The sequence below is a fragment of the Aotus nancymaae genome, unplaced genomic scaffold (genome assembly GCF_030222135.1).
Source record: "Aotus nancymaae isolate 86718 unplaced genomic scaffold, 86718_ANA_hifiasm-v0.15.2.pri h1tg000016l, whole genome shotgun sequence".
In the NCBI taxonomy this organism is placed as follows: Eukaryota; Metazoa; Chordata; class Mammalia; order Primates; family Aotidae; genus Aotus; species Aotus nancymaae.
Genome location: NW_026988428.1, coordinates 77,994,969 through 78,009,898, shown reverse-complemented (window position 1 = coordinate 78,009,898; position 14,930 = coordinate 77,994,969). Strand labels below are relative to the sequence as shown.

The 14,930-nt window shown below is 40.2% G+C and overlaps 1 protein-coding gene across 1 annotated transcript in view; it reads left to right on the top strand.

Annotated features, from left to right (window-relative positions):
• Positions 1-14,930, top strand: part of PLBD1 (phospholipase B domain containing 1) — a 73,270-nt gene that overhangs the window by 56,975 nt on the left and 1,365 nt on the right. Inside the window, exons 7-10 of the mRNA XM_012447636.3 lie at positions 7,984-8,184; positions 8,295-8,435; positions 12,531-12,716; positions 13,363-13,469. Of these exons, the coding sequence (XP_012303059.2) occupies positions 7,984-8,184; positions 8,295-8,435; positions 12,531-12,716; positions 13,363-13,469 (635 nt within the window). The remainder of the gene's footprint in view (positions 1-7,983; positions 8,185-8,294; positions 8,436-12,530; positions 12,717-13,362; positions 13,470-14,930) is intronic.

Genomic DNA, 14,930 nt, shown 5'->3' with positions numbered 1-14,930 from the left:
TTCTGTCTTCATCATCTGTCCATTGCTGAAAGTGAGATGTTGAAGTCTATTATTATTGTATTACAGTCCATCTCTCCCTTTAGATGTAATATTTGCTTTATATATTGAGGTGCTCTGGTGTTAGGTGGAAATACAGTTACAATTGTTAAATCCTCTTACTGAATTGACCTCTTTATAATTATATAAGGACTTTTAAATTATTTTCAGAGTGTTTAAAGTCTATTCTATGTACTATAATTACAGCTACTCCTGTCCTTTTTTGGTCTCCATTTGCATGGAATCATTTTTTAAATCTCTGTACTTTCAGTCTGTGTGTATCCTTACAGGTGAAGTGAGTCTCTTATAGGCAGCAAATAGTTGGGTCACTTTATATATCCATTCGGCCACTCTAGATTTTTTAACTGGAGAATTTAGCCTATTACATTGAAGGCTATTATTGATAGGTAAAGACTGATTTCTGCCATTCTGTTAATAATTTTCTGGTTATTTTTTAGATTTTTTTTTCCTTTTTTCCTCTCTTGTTTACCTTTGTGGCTTGGTGGCTTTCTTTAATGATAACTTTTGATTCTCTTTCTCATTGCATATCTGCTGTAAATTTTTTATTTGTGGTGACTTTGTAGCTTGCATTAAAAAATCTTATAAAACACTATTTTAAACTGTTAACTTAACTTGGATTGCATACAAATATTCTAAGCTTCTATCTCCCCCTCTATTTGTAATTTTGTGCTTCAATTTACATCTTCTTATATTGTGTATTCCTTAACAACTTATTATAACTACAGTTATCGTTAACCATTTTGACTTTTATCTTTCTTACTAAAAATGTCAAAGATTATATCATGAGAATGGCGTGGGGAAAAAAAAAAAAGAAACGTTTAAGATTATATACCACCATTACAGTAATGGAGTGTTCAGAATTTGTTTGAGTTCACCTCTACCAATAAGTTTTGATTTTCATATTATTTTATGGTGATAATTAACATCCTTTCACTTCTGTTGAGGCATTCCCTTAAGAAGGCTGGTCTAATGAGCTGGTCCAGTTGAGGCATTCTTATAAGGCTGGTCTAATTATGATGAATTTTCTCAGCTTTTATTTATCTTGGACTTTTATTTTTCTTTATTTCTGAAGCATAGCTTTGCTGAGTATAGTATTCATGTTGACAGTTAATTTTTGGTTTTGGTTTTGTTTTTCTTTCAATATTTTGAATATGTGATCCTATTCTCTTCTGGCTTGCAAGGTTTCTGCTGAGAAGTCTGCTGATAGTCTAATGGTGATTGCCTTTTAAGTGACTTGATGCTTTTCTCTTGCTGCTCTTAGATTTGTCTCTCTGGCTTTGGTTTTTGAGAGTTTGATTATAATGTGCCTTGGTGAGGACTTCTTTAGGTTGAATCTAATTGGAGTCCTTTGAGTTTCATGGATCTGGATGTACATATCACTCTCAAAATGTGGGAATTTTCTGCTACTATTTTGTTAAGCTTTCTGTGCCTTTCTCCAGCTCTTCTCCCTCTCAAGTTTTTATAGTGCGAAAATGTGTTTGCTTAATGATGTCTCATCAGTCTTACAGGCTTTCTTCACTCTTCAAGTGAAAAATTGTCTTTGGTTCAGAAATTCTTTGTTCTGCTTGGTGTAATCTGCTGTTGGAACCTTCCATTATATTTTTTATTTCATGCATTAAAGTCTTCAGCACCAAGAGTTTTTTTTTTTCCTTTAATGATATCTCTGTTGAATTTTTTATTCGTATCACAAATTGCTTTTCTGATTTTATTGAATCACCTATCTATATTCTCTTGAATCTCACTGATTTTCCTTAAGATTATATTTTTAAATCCCTTTTTATGGAAAATTGCCATTTCTTTAAGGTCAGTTTTTGGAGAGTTGTGTTTTTTGGTGGTGTCATGTTTTCTTGCTTTTTCATATTTCTTATGTCCCTGCATTGATATTTGGGTATCTCATAGAATGGATGCCTCTTCAAGTTTTATGGAGTTGTTATCATAGGGAAAGATTTTTGCCTGCAGATGCGTCCTAAGGTGTCAGTTGTGTAGGGTGCATTGGCTTTGGTTCCAGGTAGGTGCAGTAGTGTAGTCACCATGCAGTTTTTTTCAGCTGTAATCAATGTTAGCAATGGCTATGGATGCCTCAGTGGCATCCTAGCCTGCAGGAGTTAGTATGGTTGCTCTGTCAAGTCCATGCATGGCCTTTCTGCTGGTGGCAGGGGTACCAGGTTGTTTCATGTACCGCAGGTGCACAAGGCCTACTTCAATAGGATTAGACACAGTATCCTCTGGGGGCAGGAGTGCCAGGCTGTTACACACAACACAGGTGCATAGGTATTGCTCCTTCAGGGTAAGGTGTGGCCTCCTTTCTGGTAGGATCATCTGTTCCTTGGGGGTCAGGACACCACATGGGCTTAGGCATCAAGGTTATGGCTGTTCCACCAGTCCTATACTGTAAGTAATTGAGGTTGAGTTGCTGCAGCCACTGGGATGGGGAAGATGGAATGCCTCCTGGGCAGCTTATTCCTGGTGGTTAGGGAACTGTAGCTGCTCGACTGGGGAGTGATGTGCTACTGCTTACAAGCAGAGTGTATTTGCAGCAGAGCCTCAGGTTGGGGAGAAACAAATGGTGATTGCTGGCCCTCCAGAGCGCAATGCACTGTAGTAGTGGCTCCGGTCTCAAGGTGGTGCTGTACATCACAGAGGAGAAGGAGGCACAATGGGGGATCATTTTTTGAAGTAATACAGCCATGTGCATGCCAGGCAGCTCCCTAGAATGGGTTCATGGCTTGTGAAAACTGCAGAATTCTCAAGCAGCAAAGACTGTAGGTGTTTGCATCTTTAATGGAGATTGCTGAGAGTTCTCCTTTTCCCCATAGGAAGAGCGCCTCCTGGTTTCAAACTGATCCTGACTGGGAAGACAGAGTAGCAAAGACAGAATGTTTCATTCTCTTTCTTATGCAGCCATCCCGAGTCTCCATGCTCCACTGGGTCTCTGCCACTCCCTTATCGTACTGTGCACAATTTCCTCAGAGCCCATATTCTGCGTTTATGTCTGTGTCCCAGGACCAGCACAGAGCCTTGTGTATTATAATCATTGAATAAATATTTATGGAAGGAAGGAGAAACGAAGGAAGGAAGAAAGGATTAGAGGAAAAACAGAAAGGAAGGAGACAGAGTATGTCCACTTTAAGGTGGACACAGTAGGAACTGTAGGAAAGAAAGTGGGGCAATAAAACAAGGAGAAGGTGAGGGCTGCCTAAGGGATCACAGTTTCTATTGCAACTTCATTGCTTTCTATTCATCCTGCCCTCCCCTTCATACCCTGGATTTGAGAACTGGAGTCCAAGATGGTCGGGAATTGTTAACAAGGGACTTTAGATGCAAACCTACGTATTCAGCACAGGATTTGTTTCTTGAAGCTAATCTTTTGTAGGATGATAAATAACATTAATGGGACATGACTATGTTTTTGGGAATTAGGCAGAATTTAAGTTTTCAATAAATTATTATAAACTTTTTGGTTCAATTTGTTATTAAATAGAAAGGAAAATAAAACCCTGAATATGTGTTTAGCCCCTACCATGCACCTGGCTCTGTCCCTGACACTGTGCTAAACATTTTGTTTTTGTTTGTTTTCGGAGTTTTGTTTTTTGAGACAAGGTCTCACTCTGTCACCCAGGATGGAGTAAAGTGGTGTGATCTTAGCTCACTGCAACCTCCGCCTCCCTGTTGAAGGGATTCTTGTGTCTCAGCCTCCTGAGTAGTTGCAACTACAGGTGTATACCACCACACCTGACTAATTTTTGTATTTGTAGTAGAGACGGGCTTTCACCATGTTGGCCAGGCTGATCTTGAACTCCTAACCTCAGGTGATTCACCCGCCTCGGCCTCCCAAAGTACTGGGATTACAGGTGTGAGTCACCATGGCTGGCCTCAAAGGACTTTTAATCGAGGATCCCAGTAATGATGATTCCCGTAAGGCTGAGGCTTCAAGCTTAATGATCTATAAGTGAGGCTTTCTGGGTTGCACTTAGTGTGTTTCCCTAAGCATGTGTGTGTTCCTACTTTGCATTATATACGGGTATGCTATCACCTCCCCCATACATGTATACATGCCTCTTAAACTTAGATGTTCCCCAAATTTTCCTGTGGAGCTTGCTAAAACTTGGAGTCCCAAGTGTCATCCATAGAAATTCATATTTCATCGATCTGTGCTGGGGCATTTGTCACAAGCACCCTAGGCCATTCTAGCATACTGAATCCGTAGTCCATCCTTGAAGACCGTGGGAGCCCTTGCAATCTTTGCTTAGCCTTTTTTGTTTTGTTTTGTTTTTTTGAGACAGAGTCTCGCTCTATCACCCAGGCTGGAGTGCGGTGGCACGATCTTGGCTCACTTCAACCTCTGCCTCCCAGGTTCAAGCGATTCTCCCAGCTCAGCCTTCCCAGTAGCTGGAATTACAGGCATGTGCCACCACTCCCAGCTAATTTTTGTAGCTTCCTCCCTTCTACCTATCCAGAAATTCCACCTTATTTTTCATACTTTTCTTGATTAACTGGTCATAAGATGATTTCCCTCAACTCCACCCTGTCTCGAGAAGCAATTCCCTCCATGAGTCAGTCTTCATAATTGTTTCTAATGTGTTTGCTCCACGGTGTGTGTTGAGTAACTGTTGTTGGCCTTTGCATGACTACTTAATGGTTACTGTTTATTTCTGTGATTCATTCTTTTTAAGTCTTGAAATATGATTTATTAACTGAGTTTCTTTTTATTTCTTTATTAAATTCAGTGAGAAATTTACCATGAAATATTATTCTTAGGCGGCATTCATAAAACACTGGAGTGTTTCATTTTCTCCTGATCTCAAATAATCTGCCTTCCAAAGCTGCTAATGACAGATGAGAGCAAGATTATAATTTTAGTTGAGTGCGGTGGCTCACACCTGTAATCCCAGCACTTTGGGAGGCTAAGGCAAGAGGATCCCTTGAACTCAAGAGTTCAAGACCAGCCTGGGCAACACAGGGAGACCCTGTCTCAAAAAAAAAAAAAAAGTTTAAAAAGATTATAATTGTATATAGTCAAAGAAATTTGTTTCTTTTAAAAGTCAATGTGTCAGAACTTTGCCCCATCTCTGGGCCCTTTCTTTATTATCTTAAACTCTAAACTATGGAATTAGCCTCCTTGACTATAGTTTTTGCAGGCTAGTTCATTTTCTTTGCCCTAGAACTCTGGATAGCCTATATGTTTCCATCTTCCGTCTCTTTCATAAAGAATCTTGCCTTCAAATGAAAGAGTACTCCTTAAACATTAGTACTTGTGTTATTCAATCACCTACACATATTAAGGAACTCCTGCCCTCTTGTGTCCAGAAAGACTGCTACAGTAAGGAGTGAATTAGCAAACTTACCATTCCAGAAATACAGCATTGTACCCTACAGGGATTTTCTACCAGGGAGCGTTCTCAAGGCTGCCAAGTATGGTTGTACAGTTTGAGCACTGAAAAATGATCCCGGCCTGAGACGAATGAAAGCCATTTTACACTCCGTCAAGCCATATATCCTTGCCAGGCCATATCTTTCTAGAGAGGTGACCCATTAAAATTTCATCCAAGCGTACTTTAAGCTTTGTACCACTTGGAGTGTACAATTTTCTCTAATTTACACAAACCTCTCTGGAGCTTCATGGTAGCCTTTAGAGGCTCATTAAGAGTTAGTTGGACAAAAAAAAAAAAAAAAAAAGAAAGAAACAAAACAAGAAAAAAAATAAAATAAATAAAATAATAATAATAAAAGAGTTAGTTGGACAGTCCTCTCATCGTATAACTTTCCTACTCAAGAAATTTCAAGAAATTAAAATCAGATTGTTAGAACTGAATGACATCACTTAGTCCCAGGCTGTCGGAAGAAGGATATAAGCAACAGAGAGGCAAAATGAGAATTGTCAAATTCATTAGAGGCAAGCAGAGAACTAAAATGCAGGCCCTCTGACTCCCAATCCATGCTCTTACCTTTGGCTTCAGGTGACCCCTTTCTTTGACCCCACCTTACTTATTCCATACTAGTTTAGAACAGATGGGTAATAGCATGCGTAAGGCTGGTGGGGTGATTTTACGTGGTATGTGGACAAATATTTTTTGCATATTAGAAATGCATTTATTTTAATGTATTTCTTTGGGAGAAAAACAAAGACATTAAATCCAGTTTCTTGGATATTGTGGTATGTGACAAGGCTAAGTATTGTAAGTTTGGAAAGTGAGTTAATTTGAAGAGAGATATGAAGTAGTGCATATGTTAAATAGCTTGATTTAGCCATTGACAATGTGTACATATATCGGAATATCATTTTGTATGCCAAAATATATACAGTGTTTACTTGTAAGATATCAAAATATCATTCTGTATAACATAAATATATTTAATTCTTGTTAGTTAAAAAATAAAAATATTAACTAAATAATAGTTTAGATAGTACTAGGTATGGCAAAAATAATAAAAGTGGTAAAAAATGGTAGAAATTTAAAACTATCTCATTCTGTTCTGACTACTATGACAAAACACCTTAGACTAGGTAATTTATAAACTGTAGAAATTTTATTGCTCACAGTTGTGGAGGCTGGGAAGTCTCATTAGACTCGGTGTCTAATGAGGCCTGTTTCTCATAGACGGTGCCTTCTCTCTGTGACCTCACGTAGTGGAAGGGGGCTACCTAGCTGCCTCAGGACTATTCTATAAGGGTATTAATCCCCTCCAGCAGATGAACCAAAGGAACTTTTTTTTTTTTTTTTTTAAATAGAGACGGGGTTTCACCATGTTGGCCAGGATGGTCTCGATCTCTTGACCTTGTGATCCGCCCACCTTGGCCTCCCAAAGTGCTGGGATTACAGGCGTGAGCCACCGTTCCCGGTGAACCAAAGGAACTTATCACACTGGCCTCTTATAACTCCACCACTGGGGTCCTTTCTTTTCTGACACTTCTTCAGCCCTGACAGTTGGTCCGTTACTGTCACTGATGACAATATATCCTGTTTTTATTACAGCTGTGCCTGATGTTCCATCCTTTCCATACTCGTCCCAGTGTAAACCACAAAATAGGCCTTCGGAAAAGACTGTGACTTCACTGATTTTTCTGTGTTGCCTCCAACATTTATAAAAAAGCATTGACCAAGAGTGTCAGTGCCTTAGTTTCAAAACCATGTTTACTTTTCTAAATGTAGATGTTTTTCCATTTATAAAAATTATGTAGACTTAGCCGGGCATGGTGGTTCACACCTGTAATCTCAGCACTTTAGAAGGCTAAGGTGGGTGAATCACTTGAGGTCAGCAGTTTGAGACCAGCCTGGACAACATGGTGAAACCCCATCTCTACTAAAAATACAAAAATTTGCCAGGCGTGGTGGTGTACTCCTGTAAACCCAGCTACTCAGGAGGCTGAGGCACAAGAATCACTTGAACCCAGGAGGTGAGGTTGCAGTGAGCTGAGATCACACCACCGCACTGCAGCCTGGGTGACAGAGCCAGACTCTGTCTCAAAAAAAAAGAAAAAAGAAAAGAAAAAGTAGACTTACACAAACTTTGAAAAATACAGGGAAGTAAAAGAGAAGAAAAAAAGGCATTCATATTCCTGCTAACGAGCCCTGCTAATCCCCTCCCTAATTAAAAGTTCTCCTGCAGAATCCTAACAAGTTGGGATTGATATCTGTTTATCATTCTGGAAACTCGCAATGTTCTGGATTTAACATATTTTTATTTCAAATCATAAAATAAAATTTCAATGGAAAATCCAGGGGTGGACATCTATTGGCACCTCTATAAGCAGCGGTTGGACTACTAGCACAGAGGTGACCCAAAGCTGGGAGAGGCTACTGCAGATCAAGGATAGTAATAACTGATATGCTTTGCAAAATGCATTGTGTCTGTAAAGCTCTTTGCTAATAATGATGGTTCAATATTCCATGTATACATATGCTGATGTATTCATCTTTCCTGTAGGGTTTTTGGTGTCTCTGGATGACTTTTACATTCTTAGCAGTGGATTGATAATGCTGCAGACCACGAACAGTGTGTATAATAAAACCCTGCTAGAGCAGGTGATTCCTGAGACTCTCATGGCCTGGCAAAGAGTCCGTGTGGCCAATATGATGGCAGATAGTGGCAAGAAGTGGGCAGACATCTTTTCAAAATACAACTCTGGTAAGTGACTCTGCAGAATAACTTTTAGGCAGAGACATATGTTTCGATTTAGACTTGTTAACCCATAAAGTCATGCCCCTGTCCCGTCTTCATGTCTCCTGATATTTCAGGCACCTATAACAATCAATACATGGTCCTGGACCTGAAGAAGGTAAAGCTGAACCACAGCCTTGACAAAGGCACTCTGTACATTGTGGAGCAAATTCCTACGTATGTAGAATATTCTGAACAAACTGATGTTCTACGGAAAGGTACTTTCTTCATGCCATAAATCTGAGTGTGTGTGTGTGCATATATGGTAGGGGCATGCACAGTGTGTGAATGTGTGATGGGGGAGGGTATGGTGGGGAGACAGGATGGGGATGCCACTGCTAGTCACACTGGAGGAGAATGACCAGGTTTAGCACAGCATGTAAACCTACCTCCCCAACTCCTACAGGACAATGTGCAGATTGGGACACAAATCAGGCATTCATGACCCTGTGATTTCTCATGGTTCTAATATTACCTTTTCTCCTGTGTTCCTGGTTAAAACTTTAAGTTCAATTCAGCAACTATTTATGGTGTGCTCCTGTGGCCCAGGGACTAGAAAAGCAAGGATGCAGAATCCCTGACCTCGAAGGACTCAGGAGTCTAATAGGGAAGCAGCTGCTGGAACACAGGATGGGAAGAGCTGTCATCAGGTCTGGTGTACCCAGCCCCGTGGCAAACCTAAAGAGAATGTGGCTGTTAGTGGGTGAAGTCAGAGAAGGCACTTCTGGAGGGCAAGGAGTCCAGACATTTGAAACCAGGAGGCTCACTGCTTTGATTCAAATCTCAGTTCCTTAAAATCTCAGGCAAATTATTGAATCTCTCCAAGCCTCACTTTGCTCATCTATAAAACAGAATCGTGATATAGGTCCACAACCACGTATTTGTAATTTTTAAATTCCAAAACTCTAAAACCACAAATTGTTATTTCATTTCTTATGTTTCGTTTTGATTTGGTAGCCTAGCTCACTTGGTAGCACGGTAAGACCTGATCTGAACTCATTTGGCAGCAAAAACTGCCAGAAAGAAACTTTAAGTGCCTTTTAATTTGTATTTTTTTTTTTTTAGATGGAGTGTCACTCTGTCGCCCAGTTTTGAGTGCAGTGGTGCAATCTCTGCTCACTGTAACCTCCGCCTCCCAGGTTCAAGCGATTCTCCTGTCAGCCTCCTGAGTAGCTGGGACTACAGGCACATGCCACCACACCCAGCTAATTGTGTGTGTGTTTTTAGTAGAGACGGGGTTTACCATGTTGGCCAGGTTGGTCTTGAACTCCTGACCTCAGGTGATCCATCTATAACTCGGCCTTCCAAAGTGTTGTGCACAGCCTGTTTTTTAAAATTGTCTTTATTTCCTCTTAGAGAGACCGTGCATACATTAGGCTACAGAAATATCATTTTTGATTATGAGGTGTTTCCCAAAGAGACTGTAATGTCACTCCATTGCTGTTCTAAAATCTGAAAAACTCTAAATTCTGAGACTCATCTGGCTCCCGAGAAGGATGTAGGAGTGTGGACCTCTACAATTTCAGAGGATGGTCATAGAATTAATAGAGATAAGTAGATAGATTAATTGCGAGAAAATGTTAGCCTTAAAAATCCTACTGGACAGTTCAGCCTTTATGTTTTAGAAGTGGGAGTTCCTGACAAGGGAGAGTAGACTGGGTGGGAAGAAAGGAGACTAGGTAGGAGACCATTGCGATAGATCAGTGGGCAGATGAATAGACACAGAATCGAGATAAAGTGTGGACCCTAGGGATTAGGACCTGGTCCTCGGTTTTCCAGGTCCCGAAATAGATTTTGTAATGATGCCTAGACTGAGCCTGGTCAGTGAAGACTGGTTCATACCAGCTAAATCCACTAAGACTTACGCATAAAACAATTTTTTAAAGTGGGAGTTTTCACTGCCAGGCAGTTCACATGCTACCAAGCAGTGGACCTACCTTCTTTGCTTGTTAGGAAAATCCATCCAAGAAGTCAGATCATTAGGTTGTTACTCGGTTAGCGTATAGCAATTCAAAACAGAGAACTCAGCTGATCCCTCCAGTTGCTAAGAGCCTGAAAACAATAGCATGCATCAAAAGAGAAATGCTTCCTAGAGTAGTCTTTTCTTCTTTGGACAGTTGCTGGTAACAGAATGGTAGACTTGGTTCTCTGCAGTCCTGTAGCTAGACCCCTTGAAACTCCCTAAGACTAAAAAGAGTTGGTAGTGATCTGTCTGTGTTTTTCTTTCTTTTGCCAGAGGAAAGAAGAACAGAGAGTTAAATTCAGAGTACCTACTGCATTCTAGACACTCTTCTGGGCCTTTTACTTATGTTCTCTTGTTTGACCTTTGTAATATTCTACCACATAAGTGTTATTGTTGCCATTTTACTGTGAGTAAAGAAAAGCTCAGAAAGACACATGTGTTTTGCCCACATTAAAAGTGGGGGGCATATCTCCTAGCATTTGGAAGCAACTGTGGTATGGTAGTAGAAGTCCTGGATGATTTAGTTAGAAGGCCTGTGTTCAGTCAAGTTTTGTGAGCCAAGGAAGACATCTGAACTCTCTGAAACTCTGTTTCTTCTTTTTAAAAAAAAGGGATGGTAATACTTATACATCATCAGGTTGTTGTGAGATTAAACAAGTTGCTCTATTTTATTTATTTATTTTGAGACAGGGTCTTGCTTTATCACCCAGGCTACAGTGTAGCTGTATGATCTTGGCTCACTGCAACCTCTGCCTCTCGGGTTCAAACCGTTCACGGGCCTCAGCTTCCTGAGTAGCTTGGGCCAGAGGCATGCACCCCAATGCCTGACTATTTTTTAAAATATTTTTAGTAGAGGCAGGGTCTTGCCATATTGCCCAGCCTGGTCTCGAACTTCAGAGCTCAAGCAATCCGCCTGCCTCGGCCTCCCAAAGTCCTGGGATTACAGGTGTGAGCCACTGCAGCAGGCCACGTTGCTCTATTTTAAGTGCTGTTATAAATCATGAAGCTTTATGAAATGTGACATATAAAGCAGACATTTTCTTTATTCATTTGAGCTGTTTTCACAAAGATAAATATACTAATCATCTAATGTTTACCAAGTGTTAGAATCTATTGTAAGCACTCCATCTGAATGCATTTAATGCTCATGCTTATGAAGATGCTTAATGCTGAATACTTAATGATGATGAGAAACTGAGGCACAGAGTGGTTAAGCAGTTTGTCCAAGGTCACATACGTAATAATGGCAAAACCAGGCTTCAAATCCAGGCAATCTAATTCCTAAGTCTATGTAACTTGGATATGTTTTAGCAACAAATCTGTTTTTCTTCTGTAATTTCAATGTGATCCATATCTCAGTTCTTCCGATGCTGGCTCTGCCTCAGCATTAGCAAGGCTGAATGTCTTCTCATTTGCTTTTTGTCTCAGTAACCTCACCCCCAAAGAGGAGGTCCTGTAGAACAATACAAAGGAGAAAGGCAGACAAGGGCCGAGAGAGGAATGTAGCGATAGGAGAGCGCCCTGAATGGTGGAGGCATTCCGTGACTGTCCTGTAGGCGAGAACCCAGGCCAGCGTAATCTAGGATGTCTCTGAAATTCTGCTTTTACTAGAGAGAGCTGTGTCACGTGTGTGGTGCTCAGTGACTACTGGTCTGTGTGGCCTTCACACACTATGAAGCTTTGAATGAAGCTGAGCCCTTATAAATGTTTAGAGTCAAAGGAATTAAAAGCCTAATGGAACCTAAAAGATCATCCCAATCCCCTCACATTATGGGCTTCTCTCCCTTCCCACTGACATCTTTCAAAAACAGAAACAGAAACAAAATAAAACAAATGAGGTACCTGCCTAAGACCTAGGTTTTAAGCCCCAAGCCTAGAATTCAGGCTTTCTAGTCCCAGTGCTATTTTCTTCCACTTCCTCACGGTTAGCATTTGACATCTTCCTTTTTAGGCCACAATGAGAACAACCATTTCTTGGCATTTCAGTAACTAAATCCACTTAGATGAGCTCCCCAGACCACTTTGCATTATACTTTATTTTGCTCTATGGAGAATGTTTGTTTTCTGGCTTAAAGATTAAGAATTTTGGGTGAAAGCCAGAGAATTCTGATGCTTTTCTTCCCCTGATGAAATAGTCTAGAGGTATACTGATTTAGGCAATTTATAAGGCTGTTTGGTGGCCAGGGTTCACATTCAAAGCTTTATTTTCTATACATTATTTTGTAATTAAACACCTGTACCCACTTTCAAAATAAATGATCATGGATAACATTTATTTTGCTCCCTATCTCTTCTTTTCTGTCTCCTTCCCTGTCAATCCCTCCCTTATGTCCCTTTCATTCCAAATCAGGATATTGGCCCTCCTACAATGTTCCTTTCCATGAAAAAATCTACAACTGGAGTGGGTATCCACTGTTAGTTCAGAAGCTGGGCTTGGACTACTCTTACGATTTAGCTCCACGAGCCAAAATCTTCCGGCGTGACCAAGGGAATGTGACTGATACGGCATCCATGAAATACATCATGCGATACAACAGTACGTAGCATATTTCTCAAGAGTCATTCTTCAAACCTTCTTTTCTTCCCCATGGGTAAAGAATCCATGTAAGTTTACCATCTCTGTACTAGAAGAAGTTATTTAAGTATTTAGTATTTAACTAACATTATACATTTTATACTCAACAAATAAAACTTTGGCCTCCTTTATAAAATGAAAGAGAAGAGTGTATACATTTTTTAATTGAAAAAATCATCTGTAAAACACAGAAGAAATAACTCATACAGGGTCCTTTATAATTTTTGTTCAAACACAAGTTTCCTTCCAAGGATAACAGCAGCTAATAAAACAAAAATTGGTCATAAGTACTTCATTTTTTAATCGACAGCATCGAAGTCAAATTTGCATTTCTTTTGTTGGAAACAACTGATGCACAGTTATCTTGTTGTCTCTCCCATCCATTTGTCACTGTGTAAGGTTCTTACTGAGGGCAGGCCAAGGACTTACTCCTTCCTCACAAACCCAGGGAGATGTCTCTATGTGGAAGCAGGCTGGGCTGAGGAGGCCTGTGGGGGTACCCTCTCTGATTATCTAGGCTTTAACAGGCCCCAAAACCTTCCTGTGGAGAACTGTGTCTCTGAATCGCCAATACTCACTCTCTTCTTCATCTCTCTCTGTTTTCTAGATTATAAGAATGATCCTTATAGTAAAGGTGACCCTTGTAATACCATCTGCTGCCGTGAGGACCTGACCTCACCTAACCCAAATCCCGGAGGTTGTTATGACACGAAGGTAACATGCTATTATTGGCTTTTGAATTTAATTCCCACCAGCATACAGGCCTCTCCAAAGGCAAAGTTGCACAGGTTTTTATGGCAGGAAGCACAATAATGTGTCTAACCATAAACTCAACCCAGTAATCAGCTTTTTCAGAGATTCTGGTGGTAGGTCCCATTATCTAATTCCAAGTCCCTGCTCTGCCACTTGGTAGTAAATCACATAATTCTGTCATGCTTCTGTTTCCTCATCTGTGAAACGGATACAACAGTACTTACCTCATAAGGTGTTGTGAAAAATAAACCTTTAATCTCTGTAAAATGTTTCAAGTACTTAGTGAGTTATTTGTAAATGTATACAGTCATAATGATGATATTATTGTCTTAAGTTTTACCAGACTGGCCCAAAGTCCAAAGAACATATTCAAGCAGTGTGATTACATGTTAAACATGAATTGAATTTAGCCGAAGGAGCAAGTTTGGATTGAATGCCTGAAGCACAGAGGTTTTTCACAATGTTAGAATTGATAAGTGCTGTAATGTATCTCAAAATATGAGTAATAAGTAGGTTTGCTATGGTGTGCTAAAGCCAGCTCACAGACATGCAAGAACCAATTGTTAGTTGACATCATGTTGATAGCTTGAAATCAGTCAAGTGGCTGGGCGCAGTGGCTCACACCTATAATCCCAGTACTTTGGGAGGCTGAGGCGGGTGGATCATGAGGTCAAGAGATCGAGACCATCCTGGTCAACATGGTGAAACCTCATCTCTACTAAAAATACAAAAATTAGCTGGGCATGGTGGCACACAACTGTAGTCCCAGCTACTCGGGAGGCTGAGGCAGGAGAATTGCTTGAACTCAGGAGGTGGAGATTGCAGTGAGCCGAGATGGCACCATTGCACTCCAGCCTGGGTAACAAGAGTGAAACTCCGTCTCAAAAAAAAAAAAAAGAAAGCAGTCAAGTGAAGTATTTACATTATGGAAATCAGCAAACACTACAAATCAGGAACTTTTTTCCTCAGAAAGACAGTTGTTAAAAACTGACCTGTCCACCACTGGATTTGGGTTGTCTGAGGGTATGAGCCATTTGGTTGGTGGAATCATGCTACTGCATCTTTTTGCGCCATTAGCTTGGGTGTGTGTCTTTGCATCACCTGTCCTAAATTCTCGAAGAAACCTGTCAGAGTAAACTGTTTATTCTATCTTTGGCTCAAAAAATTATAGGAATGCTGACCCCAGTTACACATTATTCTCCATCAGCCTAATATCTAAACAGGAAATGCTTTTAAGTATTCTAAGTTCCAGATCAACCTTCTTTTTAGGTGTGTGATGAAGGCAAAGCTTTAGCCTCAGTGACTCTCAATGTTATGTTAACATTTAAAAAAAAAGGCTGGATGCAGAGAAGCTGGCACAGATGAAACTCCAATGAATGCTTTTTGTATTCCTTTTTAAAAATGGTATTTGCAAGCATTCAG